General features: G+C 38.7%; 1 protein-coding gene across 2 annotated transcripts in view; it reads left to right on the top strand.

Annotated features, from left to right (window-relative positions):
- Positions 1 to 26,808, top strand: part of samd12 (sterile alpha motif domain containing 12) — a 102,878-nt gene that overhangs the window by 26,614 nt on the left and 49,456 nt on the right. For both annotated transcript variants that reach the window (XM_072370162.1, XM_072370161.1), the window contains exons 3-4: positions 4,233 to 4,362; positions 17,897 to 18,037. In XM_072370162.1, coding sequence (XP_072226263.1) covers positions 4,233 to 4,362; positions 17,897 to 18,037 — 271 coding nt within the window. The remainder of the gene's footprint in view (positions 1 to 4,232; positions 4,363 to 17,896; positions 18,038 to 26,808) is intronic.

Genomic DNA, 26,808 nt, shown 5'->3' on the forward strand with positions numbered 1-26,808 from the left:
TAACTGGTGTAAGTAATGCAGGGTAGTAACTCAGATCAGAAGTTAACTTCTGTGTGGGACTTTAATTTTTCATACTAACAAATTAGATTAAAAAGATTTAAGAGTAAACTCAGTGAAAGCTATACCATGGTAACACTTTATTAACTCATTCAAGCATCAGTCTTTTTTTCTTTTAGGTTTGCCAAGCTGAAACGAATGGAGCTTCATTGAAAGAGAGGTTTATTCAACTCAAAGGGCTGTATGTGTTTGTGCTGTTGACTGTTAATAACTGCCGACTGCAGCTATGTTTAATTTAGCTCTAAAAAAAACCCCATATGGATCAGACGCATCCATCAGGTCTTATATCAGGTCTTTGTTGGATTTCTTTCCTGTTTCTCAAGGACATCACTTTCAGACACAGTTTATCTGCTGTAGATAGTTTCTTTTTAGACTTGCCACTGCTTTTGTCCTACAGTCCAGTTCCCTTTGAATAGATTATGTGTGTTTTATGTGTTGACACAACACTGTTTCATCTCTTGAGTGAAGTACATTTTTTCTGCTTGAAGGATTCATTGATCATAATTAAGTGGCTTAACAAATCTTTAACAACATTGAAAGTCTTTGTCCAGAAGACTGCAGTCCTAAGGACATTCAAAACACTGGGTAGAACTCTCAGGCTCCCAGGCCTTAGAAGAAATAGTTGCTACAAGATACCTCTATCAAATCTCTGTCACATTGCGTCTGTCTCTGGAAATCATCTCAGTGTTTTCAATTCCCAGCTCTTTTTTGTGTTCTTCTATCACAAAGGAGCCATGGGATTGCCTCTTGATTAATTTAGCTGAATACTTTTATATTGAATCTTTAAATGCTTATTAGAGTTAGTGCGATTACATGCTTCATTATGTATATAATAGTTTGCCTAATCTGGTTGTTAATGTGTGGATGTTTATCCCCGACTTGGGGTCATGCTAAGGTTGTGCATTTTCCCAAAGGCTTTTCTCCTCTTCTTTAATTTTTGAGGTCGCCCTTGCTCTGTTGCTAAGGTAACGTGAAGAATATACCGGGAGCTTGAACTGGGCCTACAGTCAATTAAAGCCAAGGACTGTAACACTGAGCACATGTTTGCACAGTTGGCAAATAGATGGTTTGTGTGTGTGTGCTTCATGTGTCCATACATTGCATTTATGTACGTCTCCTCCAGTGCAGATTTGTTTGTGTGTCTGGGATACACATGTGGATATGTGTGTGTCTGTTCTCACATGTATTCCACTTAGAAGTGAAGCAGGCTTCTCCTTTTGCCCCTGTGCTGTCACTCAAATCACTAATTGGCTCAGAGTCTCTTGAACACAGCTCTTTGAGCGTGATTGTTCTGTTATCCTTTCTCTGCTGTTTTCTCTTCACCCTTTGGCTCTGCTGGCTGGCTGGTGTGCAAGAAGGCACCAGCTCACCTATTGTACCGTCCCCGGGAACACAGCTATGGGCCAAATCAGTGCAGAATGTAAAACGCAGATGGCCATTGACTCACAAATGGGTTCATGGAAAATGAGAGTCTCCCATGTCAAACTCTGATGAGTCCACTGTGCAGCTCTAGCTTTTTATTCCTCTGGCTCATCTGTCAGTCCAGCCATCCTTGGCACTCCTTTCAGCCGACACACTCGTCTCCCTCTTCTATCCTTTCTATGTCTCACTCTTTCTCCATCTTGGCCTCCCTCTCCTTTCTGTCGCCTCAGGCTCCTAGTCAGGATTAATTAGCACTGAACGGAGTCGTGTTTAATGGTTAATGTGTTTTTTTTTTCTGTGATAGCATCCTGTCCCCTCTCTGTACATTCAGCAACTATCCAAGCCTCGCCTACGTCCTTACACACCTGTCTTCTTACTTTGACTATCTGTCACCTTACCTACCTGCAGGAGACACAGACCATATGCCCAAAACAGCATGTATCTCCCCCCAATTTTTATCTCTTTAGGATGCCAGATATAGGGTGAGTGAGAGCAGAAAAGGTGGGAGATAGAGGGATGTAATAAGAAGCAGGTAAGAGCTGTGTAAAAGGCAGTGTGGAAGACAATGCGATGGATCTAAGAGGGACCGCGGGAGATTGAATTCGGGGCAGAGATGAGACGTGACGGAAGGCGCGAGAAGGCAGAGCTGAGGAAAAGCTGCCAGTACCTGTTATTTGGCTCACTCTGGCTGAAGGAAGAGAGGGTCCTCCATTGCTATGCCACACCACACGGCCGCCAGAGAGCAAGCTGAAGTGGAGGGGAGTGGATGTGAAATTTTAATCACCTCTCTGTGTTCGTAATTTTTAGTAGCCCCTCAATCAAAATCAAAAGCATTGTGAACACTTTCAAGAACGATCCTTTGGCAAGCTGAGGCATTACCTGCTGTTCAAGTATTCAAATTAGAGATCCATCTTGCAACTCGAGCACAGTTCAGAATGAATATGTGCTTGTACATTTGTGTGTATGCATGGTCTGTTATGCACTCTCATCTAATCTATTTTACACGGGTCATATTTTGGGAAGTTGATTTTCAGCTTCTTTTTTCACAATGGTTACAAATGCATTGGTGCAATTTTTGGCCTCTATTGGCTCCATTAGTGGTATATATTTCCACAGGACAGAAATGCAGACAATGAGTGGGGTTTTATTGATTGTCTTGAGGCAGGCCCATCACTTTTGTATAAATCTACTGCATGTGTTGCAACAACTATTGGATGGAATAACACATTTTTACTTGTTGCCCACATCTGTGGTTTTGAGTGAAACCACAAATATCAATACTATAAATGAGAGATCATTTGAAGACAGATACATTTGGCATACTTTTTGGGAAGGAATAATGGCTTGGATGTTATTGGTCATCTATTGCTGGACTCTAAGAGATATGCAATTCATAACTGCTGTAGTCAGGTATCTATAGCAACCTTTCCTCACATATGGATAAAAGCTTTAAACTTTAAATGCTCTAATTTTGATTCCTAAAGAGAGTTTTGTATAATAGCTTTTATATACACATACTCACTTGCTTACACATATGAGCCGGGGAGCTAAGGATCACAGCAATTTAGTATAGATCTTCATCTCTGTCCTTTGTTTACAGATGTTCAAATTATATGATGTGCAATGTTATTGTTAAATTGTTTAAACATTTACCCAAGAAAAACCAAATGACTAAGCAGCTAAATCAAGCAAGAACTACAGCATCTGGTCTCTTGAGCTTCAAAATGTAAAAGAAGATGTGATGCAACAAGGTGCCAATAAAGTCCCTGTACCAACTTTTAAAGTTGCTGGCAACACAGTTTTGTAACATTTCTCACTTTCAACTATTCACGTTTTTACTATTTCTAAAATAATATAGACCTTACATGGTTTGCAAATCATCACAGTCCTTATGAATTCTTACATTGCAAAACACCATTTTTATGTAAGACAGTTTACCAAACAAAAATGTTGTTTTTGTCTGTAAAACATCTGGAAAGGCATCTGGAAAATGCTATGTGGATTTGCTTGATTTTAATTCCATATTTCATACCCCTTTTTTTTCTTTTCAAAAATGAACTCATTTTATTCTTTTTTTTATTTAATTTTTTCAGCCAGAGTAGAACTGTGCAAAGCCAGACTGATTACACTAAAATAAGAACCAACTGAAATGAATGGCTACAACTAGAGACAAACAAATGAATGCAGTTTTTCAAGTTGATTGAATCCACAAGTAAATTGCTATCAGCAAAATAGAAAACTACATAAGTTTTACGTGAAAAGTACTTTATATTAGCTATGGTTGAAAACTTTGCATCTTCTAATGTCAACAACTGATTCGACGTTTGTAATGAATGCTATGTGAAACTGATAATATTAAAATAATGTTTCATTGTTTCCGTTTTAAGTATTTAAACTATAGCTGATTTTATGAGTTGTCGCTTCTTGGTAGCATATGAGGTTAATGTTCTATTCATCTTTATGATGAAATGTCACACAGAAGCCATTTAACATGATTTAACATGATAAAAACAGATTCCCAAAGTGATAAACTATGTAAAAGAGATATGACTGCAATGTCATCAGTCATTAAAAAACACCAACAGAGAACAGCAATTCTTTAGCAGCTTATAATAGACATGTTCTCACCAAAAATACAAAAGCGGGTTTACCATACATGATATATTCATATTTTACTAACTGCTCCGGATGATGCAGCAGGTTTGTAAAAGAATGCTTTCAGAATTTTTATTGGGTTTGTTTCTCTCATGCAGACCGGATACGTGAAGCTGTCCAAGCCAGTGGCTCTGTGGACCCAACAGGATGTTTGCAAGTGGCTGAAAAAGCACTGTCCAAATCAGCATCAGATCTACAGCGACTCTTTCAAACAGCACGACATCACAGGTACATTTTAACACCTCAGCAGTGGTTGCCATTGAGGATAATCAGTCGGTGTCGTAGTAAACACTCTCTGAAGTTGACACTTTTATTTACACTTTGTTTTTAATTGCTATCCAGATTTCTTTACATTTACTCATTTCTTAAACACGCTGCTGTATTGATGGACTGTATTACTTTGTAAATGGTTTGTGGAACAACATTCTGTTATTGTGACATTTTTTCGGTTGGATTGTTCATTGTCTCTCTGAGTTTCATTGAACATTCAAAAATAAAATCTTGGGAAACAGAGCTCACCGCTCGCTTTAAACTCTGCTCCATTTGGCACATGTTGTCTTGATGAAGCCAGATTTCATTTATAACATCCCAGGTGAACTCCACACCCACTGCCTACCACCTGCATCCCTGCCACCCGGCTTACCCTTCTGTCCATCCCGCCCTTCCCACTGTCAGTGTAACCACCGGTAACAGTTGCCACGTCAATCACTCTTTTAACGACGCTTTTCAAGGTCACTCTAATGACTCTCCGGTCCGCATAGCAACAGACGACCATTAATTTGCTATGTGCTCTTCTTTCTCAGAAGCACAACTGATCACATTAATATGTTTATTATTACGGTGACTGGCTGGTGGGATAAATCACTTGGTGGCCATGATGAGCGGTGTAATGACTTGCGCTGCCATTTTACCCTTTAATGCATTTTGACTGTTATAAGTCTACATGGAGATTTAGCATCCTCTGTTTAATGGTCTGAAAATATGAATCTTACTGCTTTGCACCACAAGTTGCACAAATATCTCATCAACAGCGAAAAGGGCCCAAGAGATGGCCCACAGTTCATTGCATATTTGCTGAGCCGCTGCTACATTTCAAATCCATCTCCAAGGAGAAGCAGTTCAGAAGGTTTTAATTCGTTTTTCTTTTCAGTCAACGTACAAGCTGTAATGCATTGATGAATTACCTTTAAAACATGATTTGTAACTTCTTTAATGGCTGATTGATTTGAGTCTTGTGTGCAGAAACGATAATTTGCTGTAATGATTTAGATAAAATCAAGGACACTTACACACAAAGGACTCAAAAGCAACCACTGAAAACACCTCTTTTCAAATCTATGCAGTTCTTACTTAAGAAAGAAATTGTGTCAAAGCAGGTTATTAAGGTAATTTTTCTAGAAGTTTAAGATTCCTCTGTGTTCCTGACAATCGTAATGGATTTTGTTAGTCTAAATACATATTTTCTTTTATCAGTCTTTCACTTCATTAAAACATTAGAACTTAGCTGCCTATTGTTATATTAACTTGATGACCTGTGTAAGCTGTTTAAGGTGTGAGGCTTTTTTATGGGATAGTGCAAGTGAGGAAAGCGTTAAGCAAATATGCATGCGCTCTCTCGTGCTTACAGCACACATACATGCATGCTTTTCAGCTGCTACAATTAGGAGATAATGACATGCACAAAATCTGAAAGTAATTCAGTTTGTCTTCTCATTGGGCTTTAATTAACAGAAGCCAATTAAAACGGGCCAAGCCACACCAATTGGGCTCACAGGGCAATTTGCATCCCAATCAATCTTTGAAGTATTATGCAGATATATTTCTGTTCCAGCACCCTATTAGAATAAACAAGGCAAACAAATGGAATATTGAGGAAAACAGTCATGTGTAGACAAACAAACAGTGACTATGAATACATTTAAAAGCGAATGCAGTCGTGCATCTGAGATTATCAGTTCAGTGTGCTTGTTAGACACTTGACGCCCTTTAAAATTATGTGTGTGTGTGCATGAATAAGCCAGAGATTTGGTCTTCTAGCATTGGATTCTCTGACTGTAGCACTTCTGCACAATACTCCCTCTAGTCCGTCTATAACTGAATACTCGGCCCTCTTTTCTGCTGCCAGCAGTACTCAATCTCACTTGTCTTGGCAGTGCAGTCATCCCTTCATGAAGTAACAAATCAATAAACGGTTTCTATTCTAGATCATAATTCAAACAGGCACTTGTGTCCTCCCTCTTTTGACATAAAACAGCGGTGAGGGAAATGCATTTTGCTGTGTGTCATGTGCGGGTGCAACATTTTAGCACTGAATGACTTCAGTATGCAGCAGCTGCCTCCCTCCTAGGCTCCTGTAACCTCTGCCAAAGAAATCAATGTTTCCTATCCTCCCTTCAGCCTCCATTGCCAAGAAACCCCTTCCTCAATCTTCACCTTCTACCCCCAAGAGAGACAGCGGTGAATGTAACTTTAACACTCAGCTGCCATTAAAAATGCATTAAAGCATATTAAGGCATAATTAGATATTAGTCCCTAATCCGCTGTAATTACAAAGACAAAGCTTTTTAGTTGAGAGAATAGCTTGGCACGATTAATCAAACGCACAGTTTCCGATACTTAAGATATAATCAGCATGAAAGGTATGATGGTATTTTAATCAAAAGCATGTGGGTCGAAGAAGGAAAAAGGTAGAATTACCATATTTGGATTTATTTTATGTCAGAGAAGACCAATATGTTACAGTGTGATAGTTCAGAGTGCATGTAATGTCTGAATCAGAGGCAGCTTTTGAGCCTGGCAGCAGGGGGTCCCTCTACATTAGTGTAGAATATTTGAAGATGTGTGAATACTTATATTCAAAGCTTTAGCAATCACAAGCCATATCATTAGTTATATCACATTTTCATTATTCAGTGATATAATGAAATGCCAGTTTAACCTCAGGTGGCACAACATGCCTCAATTTCCTGAGGTCTTGATGAAATGCGCGTGACATGCTTTCATCAAAATACAGCTGTAAAAACAGCACAACAGTTCCTTTTCCACCAGTAATTACACTGACCTGTTTGAGGGCATAGAATGACCCCCTGATTCCACCTTTTCCTACCCCTCTCCTCTACAGAGTCTGCCTCTTTTGAGATCGGCAGTACTGAGTAACCCTTGAAGCACATGATTACTATTTGACAGAGCATAGAGTAAATAGCATGGAAATTGACATACAAACTTCACTCATAAACTTTACTGACAATTTTATTATCAAATACTTACATTTTCCTTGTTTGCAGTTCAGCCACAGACAGTCCCTGTTGTAATCACTTTTTGTTGTAATCCTTTGACAGAAACCAGACAGAAAGAGCATTGACATCTTATTTCTCTTTCTTTCGAGTTCAGTGAATTTTTTAACTGCTGATGAAAATTTGCTGTTAACGGCAAAGCAGTTGCTTTGAGATTTGATTTCCTACTTTTCATGTGGACATGAAAAGATGAGGAGACTGGACATCTCTACTCTGAAATCAGAGTGTGATGTTGAAATCCACTTCAATTCTGGCCCAGGCGATGACAGTTTTTTTATTTTTGTTGTTGTTGTTTGTTTTTTCTTTATATACCATTTTTAAATGTTTAAATATGATAAAAAAGCATCTATTTCTGATAACCAGTGGACAGATTTGAATATATTACAATATAGTGAGTTCTTGGAAGCCGATATACAAAAAGTCCTGCTGTTTCTACATATGAGCAGGTAAGCAATGCTTAAAGTGATGACACAAATATGACATCCACTTCGTTGGTTAATCTCAAAATTCTAGATCTTTTCATGCCTGTAAAACAATGATTTGGGAGCCAAGCATACTGATAATAAAACCACTCTTACAGTCTGGGAAAATGTAATAACCAGCCTCCCAATACCCATTGATGTATGGCATCATAAGGCCTTACTCTAAATAATTAATAGCCTGTAATATTAGTAGTTTAATGAAGAGTGGCCTGTTTCCTGCAGCTCACACTTGACTTCTTTTAAAGCTCCGTGTTCCACCCGCTCTGCTTGTCAGATCCATCATCTTTTCACTTTGAAAATAACAGCAGCCGATATAGTTCTGGCTGTGATCGCTTTGACCACTGTAGGGTCTCACTCTGGATACAAAATGCATATTTGACGAGCTGCAGAGAAGGATGAAAGGTGACAAACTGCATTTCAAAAATGGTTGACGACGCAAAGCAACAGGCCTAAACAACCCTTGAGCGAGGACACAATGAATTCTCCAGGCGCCACAGGCTGCTGTCATAAAAATGCTGCTGTTTAATAGAGAAACTGGCGTATAGGGAACTGGTCAAAGGGAGGACAGTCACATGTCTGCCTATGAATTTGAAAGCAGCAAAACAGCAGGCTATTGTTTTTTTGTAATTTTCTAAAGAGGATTATGAAGATCTCATAGCTGCTGAGCCGTTTTGAAGACAGTTTGATCCACAGGCAGAAGAAATCATGGTTAATGATGTTATTTGCAAGTTAATTATATAGCAATGTGTAATATAAGAGTAATTCCTGTTCTGTCAGTTGCTTGTTTTAAAATTCCTGCGTTTCCATATAGAAAGTTTGGAAATTATTCTTCAGAGATTGTGAAAGACATTACACGGAACAGTTAATATACATAGTTTATTAAAGAGTATACAAAGAAGTGTACTCGTGGCTCGATTTATATTTTACAGAGAAGGGTACTTTAAAGAAGAAAAAGTTGAACCTGCCAAGAAAAAGCCCCTTTTTCCCCAGCGAAGCCGCTGTAATGATCATTACAAGAAAATGAGAGATTTAGTCATTTTATGTCATTGCCACTATACGCTCACATGATTACAGTTTCAACTCTGCTATGATTTAGCAGCGGCACTCCAGAAAAGAAGGACGAGAGGCCTAGGCAGTCTCAGTGAAACCTTTTGTTATGTATGATTTATTTTTGGGATTTCGCTGCCTTAATACTCAGCGGCTGCTGCTGCTGCTTTTAGCCAGACAGACAGGGTAAATCCAGCTTTCTTTATCTTTCTAATTATCCAACAGTAGGAAACGATTGCCTGCATGACAATTACCTGTGACCAAATTGCTTTCAGAGCTGTTGCATGGGACTGTGATAATTGGGGCTAGGCAACATGGTTAGTTGATAGAGACGGAGGAAATTATTCGGGCTATGTTACTTGAAAATCATGCAGACATTTAGCAGCGTTCTGCATTTGATAGAAATTCATAGAATTGTTATGGTAACTGATGGATTATGGTTAGAGCTTTAAGTTTATTTTGATTGAAAAGGTCATGTCATCCCTTTTAGGTATTCATTTCGCCTTAGAGTGTTGTACAGCATTTTTCACATGCGAAAGATCCCACAGAAGACAGCTCCATAGTGGACAACAACACCTCATCAGTGCTTTTTCTTTAGAAGCTTTCCTTTCTATGTTTAACATCATCATCGTGAAACACATTCTCATAATACCTAACAAGTGGCTTGTTTAGAACCCCTGAAACTAATTTAACTAAAGAGTTTTTAACCAATTAGCTGAAGAATCAGGCCAGACTGGGACTTTTTAGCATTTTAGACAGAGAATTGAATGAAAAGTGGGAATTTTGTTTTTGTAAGTAAATCTTTTTCTAGTGGATTGTTAAATTAGAAATTAAAAACCTGTAAATGAGCATGATATGGACTCTCTAAGCTAAAGATTACTCTTGCATTGATTTCAACCATTTAATTCAAACTTGTTTTTATATATTTCCAATACTAAACATTTTCATGGTTTGTACATATTAGTCAAATTAGTTTAGTCTTCATGATTAACTGATTAACTTTCACTCAGATTAAATAATTAATAACATGAGGATTTACAAAATGTGTGTCTCCTTAAAAGACAATTTCAGAATTTCCCCAATCTGAGTATGGATGCAGTATAAAAAAGGATAAATCAACTTGGGAGAACAGCCAAATTCTTAACAGCAACATGAAAAATTATATTATCACAATATCACCCTAAAAAAAATTCTGCTTTAAGTTGATTATAAATTAAACTCAATTATTGCAAAACTGTTCCAGTTATTTATAGTATAATCAAGGTTCGTAGTAAATTCCAAGTCGATAATATATAATAATACAGCATGTGAATCCATTCAGTCACTGCAATCACCTTCATAACAGTCATTTTGGTAAGTCCTTCCATATTGGTCATGGATACACAACTAGTTAGCTCCACGTCAAACCTTTAAGTGATTTAGATCATTTATACAAACTCCACAGCGTTGCAAGTCCCTCTCTACTGAGTTTAGCTATCTGCAGGTTGTTAACTGTGGCTACCCAGCAGAGATGCCATATAATGATCAGCAAACTGAAATACATCAGTAGTGATATAATCAGCACGAAGCTGCAGTCGCTGTGACAAGTGGTGGATTGAGACAGCTTGTTAACTCCGCGTGGGTGTGTCTCTCATTACATACACCGGTCCTGGTCTTCTTCATGCTCATAGCCTAACTGGCTTCTTCTTGTATAGTTAGCTTATAGCTTTAGCATTGGATAACAGGTGCTCAGTGGCTGTTCTAACGTTTTAGCTTCAGGGCTACAAGCAGCTGTATGACTGAGACAATCCATCACTATTTACTTTAAAAACTTCAAGCTGTGCCACATCACAATGAATACTAGTGAAAGATATGCGCACTGCTTCAGGAGTTTTGCTGTTGTCAGCTGGTTGAATCCAATGCTTTCATCCTGAAAGAAATGTTTACTACCCAGCACTCATTACTTGAATTGCTTGTTACTATGTGCTTAGCAGAGTGTAGTGCAGGCTTGGATGGCACTTCGCCAGATGCAGCTCAGTGACATTTGTCCCCAGAGGACATACTTATGGGCACACAGATGTGCGACATAGTTGAGAATTATGTGTGACTAGTGTGGAAGATTTACCTGAGGAGAAGCGGGCATTCTTGCACCAAATAAAAAATGACAACTTTTGATGTTTTAGCAGGCAGCTGTGTTAATAAACAACCTTTTTGCTCCTGTCTTTACTCATGGCTGCCCCACACACAGCCATAATTAGCAAGATGTTTTAGCTCCACCTGCAAAATGAAGTGGACACCTGCAGGATAACTGTATGCGTGTGTACTTTGTGTTCATATGTGTGTGTACAGATGCACTTTAAGCCCACATTCATCAAAGCTGTAGTTGACTGTGCCATGCTGGAGCTGCAGATTAATCTGCTCCAACTCAACACGACTCCTCACCCACCACTCATTAATCCAATTCTCGGGACAATGTGTTTGTGTGCACATGTATGTGTGTACAAAATGTGTGCACATATTTAGTTTGTGTATAAGAAAAAAATCCTGCACAATATGTACCATGAAAATGTTTTTGTATGTCCGTAATTTACCTCCTTTCTCATAAAATAGAATTTCTTGGATATCAATCAAAGGGAAAATAAATAAAAAATGCATTTAGCACTGCGCTTTGAATATTTTCTCTGTGCAGTGAAAACAGGAGAGTGCCTGCAGTTTGGAATTTTAAGCTCCTCATAAAAAGACAAATTATTCAACATTTTCTAGTGTTTCAAATGGGAATTGAACCTGAAAGGTCGGACAGAGTATAAAGACAACGAGGAAGAAGAGACAAAGCTGAGGACAAATTGTACGGTCGTGTCTCCTTTTAAAATAGTTGATAACATAAATATAATAAATACAGTGGTATTTGACAACTTAACCATTTTCAACAGCAACAGCAATGATAATAGTGCTTTAAAAGAGGGGACTAAGATAGTAATTTCAGATGTATGCTCACTAAAACACAAAAATGTGTGATGAGTTGGTCAGAAATTGTCATATTTCTTTCTCAAAGAGAAAGGTTTTAAGGAGGGACTTGAATGTAGGTAAAGACTTGGTGTACCTGAGTTTAGTGGACAAAAAGGCTTGATTAAGCTTTGTCACAAACTGTAATCTGGGAATATTTAGTAGGGACATATCTGGGGATCTCTGGAGGGAACATACCTGGTTCATAAGTCAGTGATGTATTTAGGGGTTATCTATGGCTTTGAAGGGGAGCAGTAAGATATTTAAATTGATACAGACAAAGAGCCAGTGCAGGGAGGCAAGTACAGGAATAATATGCTCGTGCCTTTTGTCCTGTAAATAAGTCAAGCTGCAGCACCAAACAGAATGACTTCTGACTGATCATCATTGAATCCAAGGACATTTTGGGCCATCGAGGAGTTAATGCCAGAAATACAATCTGTAGGATTAGCAAGGCTGCTGTGATCTGTGGGTGTTATCAGCGTGTACAGCTGAGTTTCATTAAAGGAAAAATGGTAATGTACACTGAGGTCTTAGATAAGCTGGTGAAGAGGTAGCATGTAAACAGAAGGGGACCAAGGACTGAGCCATGTGGTACGAGCATAGTAAACCAAGAGCCAAGTCCTTCATTCCAACCGAGAACTCTAAACGATGCATGAGGATGTTGTGATCCATACTATCAAAAAGGCGCTTAAATCTAAACTAACTAAATTTAAACAGTCTTCTCTGTCTGCACTCAGCAATAACTCATTGGTCACCTCAACAAGTGCTGTCTCTGAACTGTGAAATGGTCTAAAGCCCGACTGGAAGCTGTTTAAAACATAGTTATCACTCATAAATGATATTGACTGTGCAGTGGTGACTTTCTCCAAAAACTTGTATTAAATAAAACAGTTTGGAGATTGGTCTGTTGTTATTTAAAGTGTTATTTAAGGGGTCCAAATGAGGTTTCTTTGGCAATGGATGAACAACAGCTTGTTTAAATTTGAGACATTAGATTGTTTTCAGATAACTGGACTGTGTCAAGATTTGTGGTGCGAGAAGGGAGGATCCAGATGCAGACTTCAAAGCGAAACAAGGTTTATTCCAAGAACAAAGGGCAAGAACAAAAAACGCTGCTGAGCCGGATATAAAAAATCTAAACTGTGGGCAAACAAAGCAAGACAAGGTGATTAGTGATGACGTGCAGCTGTGGAACAGAAACAGGTGACGTGAGTGAAACTTAACGTGACAGGGGAAAAAACATGACAAGGATGAACCGAGAGCCTGAAAACATAACAAAACATAACTGAAAACGTGACAGGACTGACTGTAGGGAATGCTTCATTAAGCAGACTAGTGGAAATAATATCAGCAGGTTATATGGGAGACTGTATGTTCTAACTCTGGAAGGGAAATCTGTTGAAAATCTGTAAAATGAGACATAATTAACAAATGGAATGGAAATTCTGAGAAAATTAGTATGGGTTTAAGCTCTGATATTTTCCGTGTTATTTATAGAATGAATTAGGAATAATCAGGGCAGTTCAACATCTTGATAAAATGAGGATCTATTATTTACAGTATTAATTACCTCACATAGTGTCCTGTTTGTATCATGGTTGTTACTGGATGTTAATTGTGAAAAGTAATCTGATCTTATGTCCTTAAGTGCTTTGTTAAGTAAAAATTGGAATGCATTTATGTAGAACCTATGCTTTGATAAACAGGGTATTTACAACCATAAAAAAGATTTTATTTTAATCAGATTTAATTAATTCATTGTATACATTTTTTTTTCTTCATTATAACATAAGTTTGTGTTCGTTGTGGCGCTCCCACATTTAGACTTTTTATTTTTGAGCCATCTTTACAAACCAGCCTCTATCTGGCTAAACCAGAACATTGGCTAGATTCCCACAAAGGTAAGAATGTAAGAACAAATATATATGAACATCTGTAACAGTTAAGTCTGCAAAAAAAAACTTTTTATGATGTGCTTTCACGTTGCATTTCTATGAACTACAGCACTAAAACACGGCAATAACAAACGTTAAATTTGTTTTACTTTACTACATTTTCCCTCACAGCCTGAATTCTTTTGCTATAGAAGATATTGATGAACAACCTGAATCAAGCTTATCAGATAAATGCAAAGCTTCAAGTATTAAGTCTTACATAGAAATAGAGTCAAAAGGCTCTGTTTTAATGCACCTAATTTGCTGTGAGCAAGGACTTTGTAGAAATCTGCAATAAATGCTCGTAATCTCTCTTGTTGAATACATAGACTAATGCATAGACTAGTAGCTGTGAGGAAAAGTAATTGATTAAGAAAACCTGTCTGTCAATATTACTTGAAATGCAAAGACACAGTTGATTTAAAATAGGAAGGCAGTGCTTCAAACCTAAGACAAAGGCCAATCACAAAAACACATTACACCAATAAGAATGTATTGAGTCATGAAGTAGCAGACATGAAGTGCTTTAAAACATTTTAATTTTGACCACCTGAGGCTGCAGTCTGTACAAGTTACTGTCTCTTGAACTGAGTAATATTTAGCAACCATAAATGTAACAAACACACAATTTGAACTTGTGTTTTTTTGGCTCTTTTTTTAGTTTTTCTTAACATTTCTACCTCATCTGTTTGAATGAAGAAGAAACCTGATGAAATGTTCCCGGATTTACTAGAGCTCTTTACACCAAGTACATATCTGTTCTGATAAGTGAAATGATGGACATGAAACATTTCAGGCTCCCTTTAAACCCTTTCCTTAAATGAATAGGAAATCTGACTAACCTTCTGTAAAAGTAGCTACAACTTTATAAATAATTCCTCATGGTTCCTATATTTTAAATTTCTTCATCACAGATTCACCTTTTATTGGAAATAAATGAAAAACATTTTTTTAAATTTGGTGGGGAAGTTTTATAAAACAAATATTTATTTGACCTGTGGTATCACTACAGAGAGCAAAATGTTCCAACTTATCCTGTGAGCTATTTGCATTAATGTTGCTGATGGAAAAAGATACTGAGTGACATTTTACCTTTCTGAACCAAAATGGCATTTCAGCAGAAATAGAATGGAGGAGAAAAATGAAAAACATTGTCAGGTGTTAGAGAAGAATGACATTTTTCTCTGATACATAGTCAACAGAGCAGGCTGTGCTGATGGCATTGCAGCCAAAGTGAAAGTTAAGGTCTTTGTTACCTCAACTGACAGGCAAATCATTAGACACATGTTCAGAACAAGACTGATGCCCAAATCCCCTGCTGTTAAGTAAGGAAAGGATGGTGAGAATGTGCATGTAAAGTAAATTTTTTAGGTCAAAAGATGGTTTTGTGCCATGTCTTCCTTTCACCATCATCTTTATGTATTGGTTTGCTAAATGAGCGGATACTATGCTTTGTCATGGCTCTGTAGCGATGTGACTGAGCAGCAAAACACGAGACTGACATTAGATTTAGTTTATACCCTTGACTACACAGTTATAGTCTTTGTTTTTAATTTTTGCCCTCATTTCTATTTTTTTTTGTGGCGTTTTACAGCCGGTTTGTTATGTTTCTGTCACTATCAGACATTCAGCATTTATTTCTTCTGGACCACTTTCCTCTTCTCTCTTCCTCCTACTCTCATCCTGGCCATGCAACACTGCACAGTGCATTAACAGCGGTATGAAAAATTCTCAACTGAGACATGGTGGGATTGTCAATGCCAATGACGCAGAACTGCAGGAACAGAGAGTGAAAACTTGGCCTCCTTACTGAAGCGTTTCCATCCCACTGAAGCTGACTGGAGGGAGTGGCACATTGACATCCACCTTGGAAAACTGACAGTTTTTGCATTATAATCTCTGATACTCTGATATTGCAGGGATTGCAACACTTTGCCCACCTAATTAGATGATAACAATCTGGTTTGAATAAATATATATATTTAATGATTGTAATGATTGGAAAATCGCTGCTCCTAGCATACATGTCATGTCACTATTAAACTTTATGATTCTTTTTATTACTCGCACACATACCTTTCCTTTTTTTTTTAGTATGTATTAACCATCATTTTCCATTTTTCAAAAGAAAGATCATTTTTAGATTGGTTTCTCCTGATAGCACTGTGTATTCTCGATATTACTGCCACTCGACCTGAACCATTTTTGGAGAGTTAAATATATTACATAGAATTTGCTTAGTCCCTGCATCCTGCAGTGGAAATGCAAGCACTTAGGGAACGGAGCTCTGTTTGTCTCCAGGGTTTCTGAAACAAGAAATTTAAAAAATGTCATTCTCAACTATGCTGTCAGCCCACATTATGTCTGTGATATGATCTCAGATGTCTTTAAGATGCATCTGCTCTCAACATTAGTGAGAACAAATAATGCTGTTAGAGTCGAAAAGTGAAGTTTAGCAGGTTAGATGATGAAGTAAAGACACTGCTTATTGAGCTGCTCTGAATGAATGGTTGTCCAACAAAATGACTGAATGGTTTGTACATTGTGTTCTAGTGGCGAAGATGCTGAGCCATTTTCTATAGAGTGTCTTGTTGTATCTCTTGTATCTGCTGTTATTGAAGCCAGTTTTTACTGAACCACTGAAAAAGTGAACCCCTGTTGCCATGCCGATCTATCTTTGGTTTCAGAATCAGGTGCCAAGTGATGGTTGGTCAATATTTATAGACTCATAACAGCACGCCTTATGTGCAAGTCAGTCTTCATCTGTCAATTTGTATGTCTCTTTTCTCCCCAACTTTCCACCCTCTGCCCTGCTGTCGATTCTTGAGCCTGCTTTCCCTTTCCGCCTCGCTAAGCTCCGTCTCTCCATTTTCCTATTTAAAATGCTCCTCTTACTTCAGAGCCCTTTTGACTCTACTTAGCTTCTTTGTGTTTATGTAATGTCTACTTTCAGTGTCATTTTACATTAAGACATCCTAACTATGTTCGGCATATTACTTCCATTTGGATGTGGTGCTGAGTGAAGAGCCTCCTTTGATAAGGCACGAGAACATGTCAACATCTTACAACGAACACTTGGCTTACACTTAGCTCCTCCAGCTGTAGTAACAAAGTTTTAGCATGGGGCTTGGTGCGCTCCAACAAGCCACAGTAGATTGTCTGAAGAAATCAAGACGCACAGAACTATAGAGCCATTATTTCAGCTGTTGTTAGAAGCTTTGACTTGGAGCAAGTGCACCGGTTTACATATAAAACCAGCTTCAGTCTTGTATAATTGATGAATGATGCTTCTTAAGTGAGAGGATGAGAGAAGATAAAACAAGGGCAAAGAAATAGGAAAAGAAGAACATGACAGATTAACCTCCACAAGCCTGTCAGGACTGTTCTTCACCCCACTGTAAAACCAATCAGCATCAGTTTCTTGCCCAGGCAGCCATTAGGGCAAATGAGCCAAAGGAGCTGTTGGGTACTGACCTAATGCCTTGTAATTACCCTACATTATCCTGTCTGTTTACTATCCCACGTGTTACAAGGCACTCATAATAAGCATTAATAATTACACAATACTCCACATGCCTTTTTATTAGTAGCCTAAATTCCCTTCACAGAAGCAGATTGGATGATTAAATTATGGATTTTATACAAGGATTGGCAATTAAGGAAAGAAGTGTGAGGGATTCTTGCTCAAGGGATGTACTATAGTGATATTTATGCAAAAAGAATCTGCTTCACACAGACTTGTGCTGGGCTTAATTAGAAATTTCAGACTGACGCTCACATAACAGGGAAAGACTCTTTGAACTGTTTGTTTTTGTGAGGCTAGTGTTGCAGCCTTGAAAACCTACAGGAATTTACACATGCCAAACGCGATTTGTGCATAATCCTCTCACCATAGTTTGTCTCTGATCTTCCACTGACATAAATGCTTTATATCTATCCTTTTACTTTGTCTCCCATCGTGCAGCCTAAATCCCCACTGGTTTGCCTTCTGTCTCTGAATGCTCTTTTTTTTTCTGCTCAGGACGGGCACTGATGAGATTGACAGACAGAAAGCTGGAAAGAATGGGTATCATTCATGAAGCCCAGAGGCAGCACATCCTCCAGCAGGTCCTGCAGCTTCGTGTCCGAGAGGAAGTCAGGACTCTTCAACTTCTCACACAAGGTAGACTCTTCAGCAGGCCACTTTATTATTACCGTACACCCTGAAGTTTACACTCTATTGCACGGATTGGACTGGAATAATGTTATTCACAACCATAATCTGGGTTTTTAGAACGCACACTGCATTGATATTTCTTCTGGGGGATTTTTTGCAGTAAACCCGGCAAATTATTATTTTTTTAAAAATACAAAACATTCACGGTGCAGAATTTATTGCCATGACACCTGTTGTCATGGCAATCGCTGTATGATTCAAAGCCTGCAGGAAGTGATGAATCAGAAATGATTATGCAACAATAGAGTCATGCATCTATCAATCCTCTATTTTGGTTTATTGTTATCACGGATTGTGCAGGTCCAAAAATTATGACCTGTCAGTGTTACAGAGTGCAGTTACATCTCACAACATATTTACCAGTACAAGCTACATGTTTAGAATTTCTACCACAATCAGAATCAGAGGATTCACTCCAACAGTTAAGATTAATCAGTGCACACCTTGAAATTGGGGATTTCATGATGGCTGAGTTGTTAGAATGCATATCACTGGGGATAAATGCACTTGGCAGCAATCTTTTTCCCTGCTCTTTCTTCCAATGTTTTCTTTCTATTTCTCCTTTGTGCACTGTGTAATAAAGGCTAACAGAGCTACCAGAAATGATGATAGCAAAGTTTGACCACAGCTGTGACATAGAAAATGGTCTGAAATGTTAAGCCAGTGAGAAAACGCTTTGAGGTGCAAATGAAGGTAATTTTAGATAGAAAATGAAGAGACCAATGCTTACCCAGTCATGCTGTCTTGACCACTGAGCTGGCCAGGTTTAGCAGTTCACCAGCCCTAGGACTACCCATTTAGCATTCAGCTTATGGACCATCTTGTTTTTGAATTTGGCTTAAAATTCTACTTTTAGAATTATTAGACAACAGAACTGCTAATACAGTCCCAATACAGTACAAGGATACCATACTGTAAGGTTGTTTCACATCATAATTAAGGAAAGCTGTAGAGTAATGAGTCTGAACTTTTTGGTGTAAAAGTGTAATCAAAGCTGGTGTGCTGACAAAGGAAAAATACCTTTGTTTGGCTGGCAATGTGTGGATTGGTCTTACTCAGAAGGGGAAAGACATCATTTTTTTGTTGTAAGTGGAAATGACTTCTCCAAGGTTGTGATTGCATCTGTAATTAAAGAATGTAGAGTTTCAATCATGTAGCATATGTTTTTAAGAAATAGCCTTTGTCCTAAAAATCTACTTAGAAAGCATAAAGTGAGAGCAGCACATAGGTATAGTTTGGTGATTAGCACTTACTCCTTACAGCACACAGGTTCCTGGTTCATTTTTTATGTGGGGTTCACGCACATGCCTGTGTTTGTTTTCTCCAGGATCAAACAGTGTTTGTATCAATTTACTTTGGTTAATTTTCTCTAGATTCACATTTTAGCTGCGTAAAGGTGACATATCACTTAGAGTACAATCCGTTTATTTTCATATGAATGTAGTTTTTGGTAACACGTACCACTCCTCCAGTTTTACTGTGAAAATTGTACACATGTGCTGTCTTTACTTTGACTTTGTTATACAACCGTAACATAACGCAGAAGCAGGATCAATACAGTCTGCAAATTTAGAGGTCCTGATAACAAATCAAGAATCGAGCAAAGCTGCAGTAATTGATTTTATTGTAATTTCACACATAGCCAAACTAAAAGCTTTTCTACACAGAAAGCTTTAATTCATAGTCAATAAAATAGTTATGTTCTTAAGGAGTCCAGCAACTTTAGAGCTGCCCGTATTAAATGTCCAGATAGTCGACCGATGAAAACAGATGTTGTCATACTATAAGTAACACTGTAAGTTATAGTAGATACTTTTGTTGACTAAGATTTTATTTATCACAGTCTCATTTAACCTCAGTAAGTTTGCAAACAGAGCTTGCTCTGGATGCATCTCAGACTTCGTTTTGCTACACAGCCAATGCTCAAGATCTTATTTGGGATCAACAAACTGGATTGTGGTGGTTCTGTGCTGGCTGTGGTTGAGGGGGCAAATTTGGAAACTTTGCCCTCCTGTCCATAATTTCCAATGCCTGACCTATTTTAGAACACAGTGACCAATAACTTGTCTTTCCTCATCCACTTGTTTTGTTTCACACCAAACACCTTTTCTCATTTTGCAGAAAGCATCTCATGTTGCATGTTTCAGGATAACAGGCAGGTGCTGTTGTTCTCCATCTTCTCCTTGTGTTCTCCTTCTCACCCTGTGATGTGTCTCTTCCTCAGTAAATGTAGCAGCTTCTCTTTGCCAGCTACCAGCAGCAGTCTGAATCACCACTATTTCTTTCACACCCATCTGCGTAGACTCACACAAGTGGCTTTGCCACAAGGGCCAAGAAACAAATTCTAGGGATAAAAATTCTTAGAAAACATTTGGAGTGTAATGAAGCAGGCTTTCTCTCCCGCCTCTGTTTTGGTCCCTTAGCAAGTTGAAAATAGAAAGAGAGAATGCAGTCGAGAACGTTTAGCTGAGTGATGACACTTTGCTAAGGGCTACCCTCAGCATCCCGTGCCTTTTTTCCTCTTGCGATTTGTCTCATCTTTTCCTCTCATCTGTATTGACGATATGGTAACTAACAGCTCACCAGTCTCAGCAGGAAGCAGCCTTTTAGAGGGGCCTATGTGTGCCCTGGGGTGAAAGGACAGGAAGGTTTGATGGATGGAGAGTGGAAATGGAAGACATGGAGTCAAGATGACATGAAAGAAAATGAAAAAGCTACAACAAATTTTTTTAATTTTAGAGGCGTGTAAGTGTGAGGACATGGCCTCATCAGGATATATACAATGCTTCGAGATGAGAGGGGTTGAATGGAGAGTTGAATTTACAGGCTACATCACTGACTGTCATGTATGTGTTGGGGGGGGGGGGGGGGGGGGGGGGGGGGGGGTGTTCCTAAGCTGTGAGGAGTGAAAAAATTAGATGGAAGAGATGTTTTTTTGGCCCAAGGGGCACTTCTTTGAACTGTTTCTACAAAGAGAGATACAGCTGTACCCGGCAGGAGGTCGAGCCAGAGGGAGACAAATGAAGTGAGAAAATGGCAATGGGCGAGTGGTGATGAGATGATGAAGAGAAAGAGAGGAGGAGGAGGAATGGTGAGAATAGTGAAGAGGGAGTGAAATAGGTGCCAATGAGGTAAGATGAGGAAGAGAAGGTAAGACATGCTGTGAGAAGGAGAATAGGTGAGAAAAGCAAACATGTTTCTTTATCTGTGTATGGATGGATTTTCTGTCTAATTGCTGTTTTAATGCATATTTTTCTTTACTCCAAACCATATAAACTTGATTGCTCAGTGGGATTTTTTAATTTTGATTCGTTTTAACTCACATATTGAGTGTATGTTATTTCAAAGCAGTTTTATTACTTCAGGAAAATAGGCCAAAAAAGAGATTGAAGTATGGAAAAAATATTGTGAAATGCCTGTCAGACAGATGCACGTCTTGTGAAATAGCTAAATCACTGAGACATGACCACCAGTCAATGAAATGTTTTATATGAAATTGTCAGCGAGGTTACAAAACACACGGAAATAAAAGGGTGCAAATTATCTCGAGATGGCTTGAAAAAATTCAACATGAAGCTTCCAAGGGCCAATTACCATCCAGTCCCACCATGGAGTGTTCAAATGGTGCCAAGTGCTCGGGATACAGTTATAGTAAAGAAAATAGATATATAGCATTTTTCCAACTCAAATGCAACTCAAAGTGTTTTCCAGAGCAAAAGCAAAGACATAGAGTGAGGTATGAAAGATTGAAAGAATAAAATAACAACACATGTGAGAGCAATTTATAAATAGCAGTAAAATATTCAAATGAATAACATGAAAAGCAAAAAGTCAGATTCAAACTAAGAATGAGCTAGTTGGACTTCTTCCTCTGAAAATCGATTGCCAGACCTGCTAGTTTATGTATGGTGTAAGATTTTGCAATATTCAAGAAGGCCGTGATCTTTATGTGGAACGAGGCTCTATCAGATGCATCCAAATACGCCACTGTTTGGCCTCAAAATGTACACATAAAAGCCTCCCCCCTTCATCACAAGCCAAAGTCAGATCTAAAGTCAGATTTAAAGACAGGGAACGTCATACACAACTCTTTGAACCTCTTTTGCTAAGCAACTTCAGAAGAAGTAAACAGATCAAGAAACTAGATCTTTCATGGATGGAAATTTCATGACGGAGTGTCTAAAAATTGCCACGAACTGTTGGAGACACAGCTGAGTTCCTACGTTAACTATGAACGGACAGTAGTGTGGTCAGGGTCAAACGGGGAGGGGTTGCAAGTCTGTACTTCACTTAACTCGTCAGGGTAAAACTATGGGCTGTTCACTGATATGTATCTGCTTGAAATTAAAGGGGAAGGGGAGATATTTTGTGAAAAAAAATCACTTTCTGTATAGTGCTCCGTATATCTGAAACGTGTATTTCTGAACATGACAGGATGACAGTTGTCCAAAGGGTCACTCCATGCCCTAAAATCACTTGCTTGAATTCAGGTGTAAATTAATGGAAGAAAGGAGTTACTGCACTGTCTCTCTGCATTATTTTTGACCAAATTATGTCGCAGACATTTCATTAAGACCTCAGGACATTGTATCAACTTAGGGCACGATATTTACTGAAGGCTGTATTTTAAATGTAGGCTGTAGGTCGGTGTTGGAGGAACATGTGGTGAGCAGAGGAAAAGGGCCACCAGAGAGAAGCAGAGATACATCTATCTGTATAAAAAGGGAGGGAGTGCTAGGGTGAGAAAATACAAAAAAGGGGGAAAAGGAGAGAAAGAGGTGTTGTAATTACTGCAGTGTACCCAGCCAGAATTAGCTCAATGGACAGTGATTAACCTTTAAGGCTTGCTGGGCCATGGGAGGGAAATAATTAGATCTCTCCCCCCTCCCTCTGTCTTTTCTATGGGGACAGCAGAGTCTCATAATCACTTATTGCTTACAGTTATCAGAGGCAGGCTCAGGCCCTCCAAATAGAAAGTGATATTTAAACAACAAAGTCCTCACGGTGCAGAATGTAAAGCCTTGTTGGAGTAAGCATGGTTTAAAAAAGAATGGCCTGATGTGCTGATATCTACAACACATTGCTGGCATGATGGCACACAGAAAATGCAGTGGTGGTGTGACATAAGTTCCAAATTAGAAAATAAAAACTATACTGCCTCAAAAAGAATATAATTTATGTTGTGCAACAACAGTACATTCACAGTAGGAATGTTTGTTCAGTTGCTGCAAGTCTTGTAGAAGTTTTATTTTTCTGGGAAAATTAAAAAAATCTAAAAAATCTAAAAAAAGGTTTTGCACAGTCTCCCTAATTTCTGATGCTGCAAAGAAGAACTCTTTCGTGAGATGAGAAAGGAACATTCCCTCCTTCAGGTGAAGTTTGAACTCTGGGAGACTCATCAGAATTTTAGTCATAGTGTTTTCAGAACATTGTTCAAGCTCTATACGTTTTTTTGTCAGTAAGAGAAAACTTGTCAAGTGTGGCTTCTCTCCGTTCTTTGGTAGAGAGGAAATGAACAAAAGATAGAATCAGCGGAGAGGCTTTTATAAAACATCAACACATATAAACAAATCGAATATGAAGAGGACTCACAAGGAAGACATTTAATAAAATATGAATACACAGAAGGAACCTAATAAAACTGAGTTTTATGATGCGACTTTAGTTAATGATTCTGTCAAAAACCCTGCTGCGGCAGGTCAGGGTGCCACTTCAAAAGAGAAAGTGTAATTCTTTTCAAATGTGTGCTCTTACCAGTACTCTTGTTATCTTCCTTAAGTATTATCTGGTTTCCCTTACTTCCCTTACTAATTATGGTTACCCAAAGCAGTAAAGTCAGTAACGCAACACATCTCGAAGGTCACCAAGGTGTGTAACAGACGATTCACCAAGGTGTGTAACAGACGATTCACCAAGGTGTGTAACAGACGAGTCACCAAGGTGTGTAACAGACGATTAACCAAGGTGTGTAACTTACGAGTCACCAAGGTGTGTAACAGACGAGTCACCAAGGTGTGTAACAGACGAGTCACCAAGGTGTGTAACAGACGAGTCACCAAGGTGTGTAACAGACGAGTCACCAAGGTGTGTAACAGACGAGTCACCAAGGTGTGTAACAGACGAGTCACCAAGGTGTGTAACAGACGAGTCACCAAGGTGTGTAACAGACGAGTCACCAAGGTGTGTAACAGACGATTCACCAAGGTGTGTAACAGACGAGTCACCAAGGTGTGTAACAGACGAGTCACCAAGGTGTGTAACTTACGAGTCACCAAGGTGTGTAACAGACGATTCATCAAGGTGTGTAACAGACGATTCACCAAGGTGTGTAACAGACGAGTCACCAAGGTGTGTAACAGACGAGTCACCAAGGTGTGTAACAGACGAGTCACCAAGGTGTGTAACAGACGAGTCACCAAGGTGTGTAACAGACGAGTCACCAAGGTGTGTAACAGACGAGTCACCAAGGTGTGTAACAGACGAGTCACCAAGGTGTGTAACTTACGAGTCACCAAGGTGTGTAACAGACGAGTCACCAAGGTGTGTAACAGACGAGTCACCAAGGTGTGTAACAGACGATTCACCAAGGTGTGTAACAGACGAGCCTTAACGTTCTTCTTGCTTTAACAGTGGTTTCCATCTTGCAACGGAGGCTGGCGACGCCCGTTTTACCCAGCATCCTTCAAATTGTGCAGCCAAAAACATTGTTATTCAGTGAGGTATAAGAAGCCTGGAGTTCCTTGAACGTTATTCTTGGTGTCTTCCTGATGAGTCATCACTGGGCTCTTTGAGAGGTTAGTGAGGTTTCTTCAACTGAAGAAAATTTGTTGACTCTGTTCAGTCCTAGAGCCTTAAAACTTGCTTTGTGATTATTCTGAATCCATCTTCTGATTTTTAACAAAGTGTGCTGCTGGTTACATCCTTTATCCACCTTAATTTCTCTTGCTGGTCTCTTTAAATTGAAGAGCGCTGGTAGTCATCTGTCCAGTGTGTGTTTAGTCTTGTTGAAAGCGCTCATCAATGCAGTTGCGTCATTTTTTGATTTGGTGACTAAGGGGGCAAAAAACTTTTTTGCTTCAATACATTGACTGATCATTTAGATTTAGGTCTAGTTTGAAGATCTGATGCAGTTTACTGTAAAACACAAACACTAAGATATCATTTGTCACAACATTGTATTAGAAATATTCAACTTTGCCAGTCATAGCTTCATGTAAGCAGTATTTTCAGGTAGGACACTGCATCAAGTGGCAGGACAGCGAGATATTGGACTGAATACTAGCCTAATTACTAGCCTAGTTCCCTTCCTTCTACTCATTTTTTTCTTGTCAGTGTCCCAACTGAGCCCAACATGCTTCATATATAGTTGATATATTTCTAAATTATGTAAACGAGCACATCTGGCTTTCTTCTTGTTAACTTGAATGACTTGTGTTAACCCACCTGACAGCATAAAAAATCAGCTCTAAGGTGCTGGAAGGCAGAAACGTGTGCCTGTGCCATGTGTTGTGTGTGAACACCTGCAGTGGCACTGAATGTCTAAATCTTCCTCTATGAGGATGGAAAGCTGTTAAACCATTGTGTTTCTCCCCTCCTATTTAAAAGATGCCCCCCTGTCTTCTGTAGTCACTTTCATGCTTATAATCATTTCAGAGTTTTCAGTAACAACCTTATGTCGGTAAATATGCTATTACTGGCTTGTGAGATCATCACTTAAAAGAAACTTGAATTACACAGCTGACAGAGCTCTATGAAAGTGGTTTTCTGAAAACATGGTGCTAATCTGTGAATGCAGACACAGGCTCGCTGCTTGTGCTTCATTTGCTGTAACAGAATCTTATTTAAAAGACTAGATGAAGACAACTTTGAAGAAATTAGACAGTGAAGCTTTACAGTTTCACTTACCCTCAGTTTGTACATTTGTGCTGGAGTTGTTATGTGTTTTTTATTTTTTTTTATTTTTCCAAATTGGTGAGTTTCTTTACTTCAGTCCAAGAACCCCCCCACCACCACCACACACACACACACACACACACACAGATAGAAAGGCACCATTTAGAATTGGGTAAATAGATGAAAAGGTGTGGAACGACTATATATATTTTTTCGTTTATGATTAAAATAGTTTTCCAGATAACAAGAGCCTCATTTTCTTAGACTGAATCTCAGACACAGTAGTCTAAGTTGGTCATTTGGGCCCTTTTATGACAGCTTTTGTAGAGATCTGTGACGATAAATGAAGGAATCTCCCTCTTGTGCTTCAGTAGACATTGGCTTCCTTTTGATATAGTGAATTCAAAATCTCATAAACCAACATTCAGTTCACAATAGAACATAAAAACATATCTGATGTTGAATGTGAGACATTTTTTTTGAGACAGTGTCTTTCATGAAAAATGATCTCATCTTGAGTATGATAGCAGCAACATTTTGTCGCTCCTGTCCCCACCTTTAAAGTTCTTAAGGCTGAGGAAGTAAGTCTTACTATAAGATCAATGAAGATCAATTAATATTCACTGAGGGAAAGAGTAAAACCGTTCCATGGTCAGACAAATTCAAATTTGAAATCACGGACATTGTGTCCTTCAGAATAAAGAGGAGAGGGACCATTCGGCTTGTTATCAAAACATTTGCCTCATTATGAAACACAGAATACAACAAAGAAGACTCAGAACTGTTGAGCAGGTAGATTCCTACACAAGACAAGAATGGGATAA

Source organism: Leuresthes tenuis, unplaced genomic scaffold (genome assembly GCF_036924035.1).
Source record: "Leuresthes tenuis unplaced genomic scaffold, fLeuTen1.0.hap1 SCAF_18, whole genome shotgun sequence".
Lineage (NCBI taxonomy): Eukaryota > Metazoa > Chordata > Actinopteri > Atheriniformes > Atherinopsidae > Leuresthes > Leuresthes tenuis.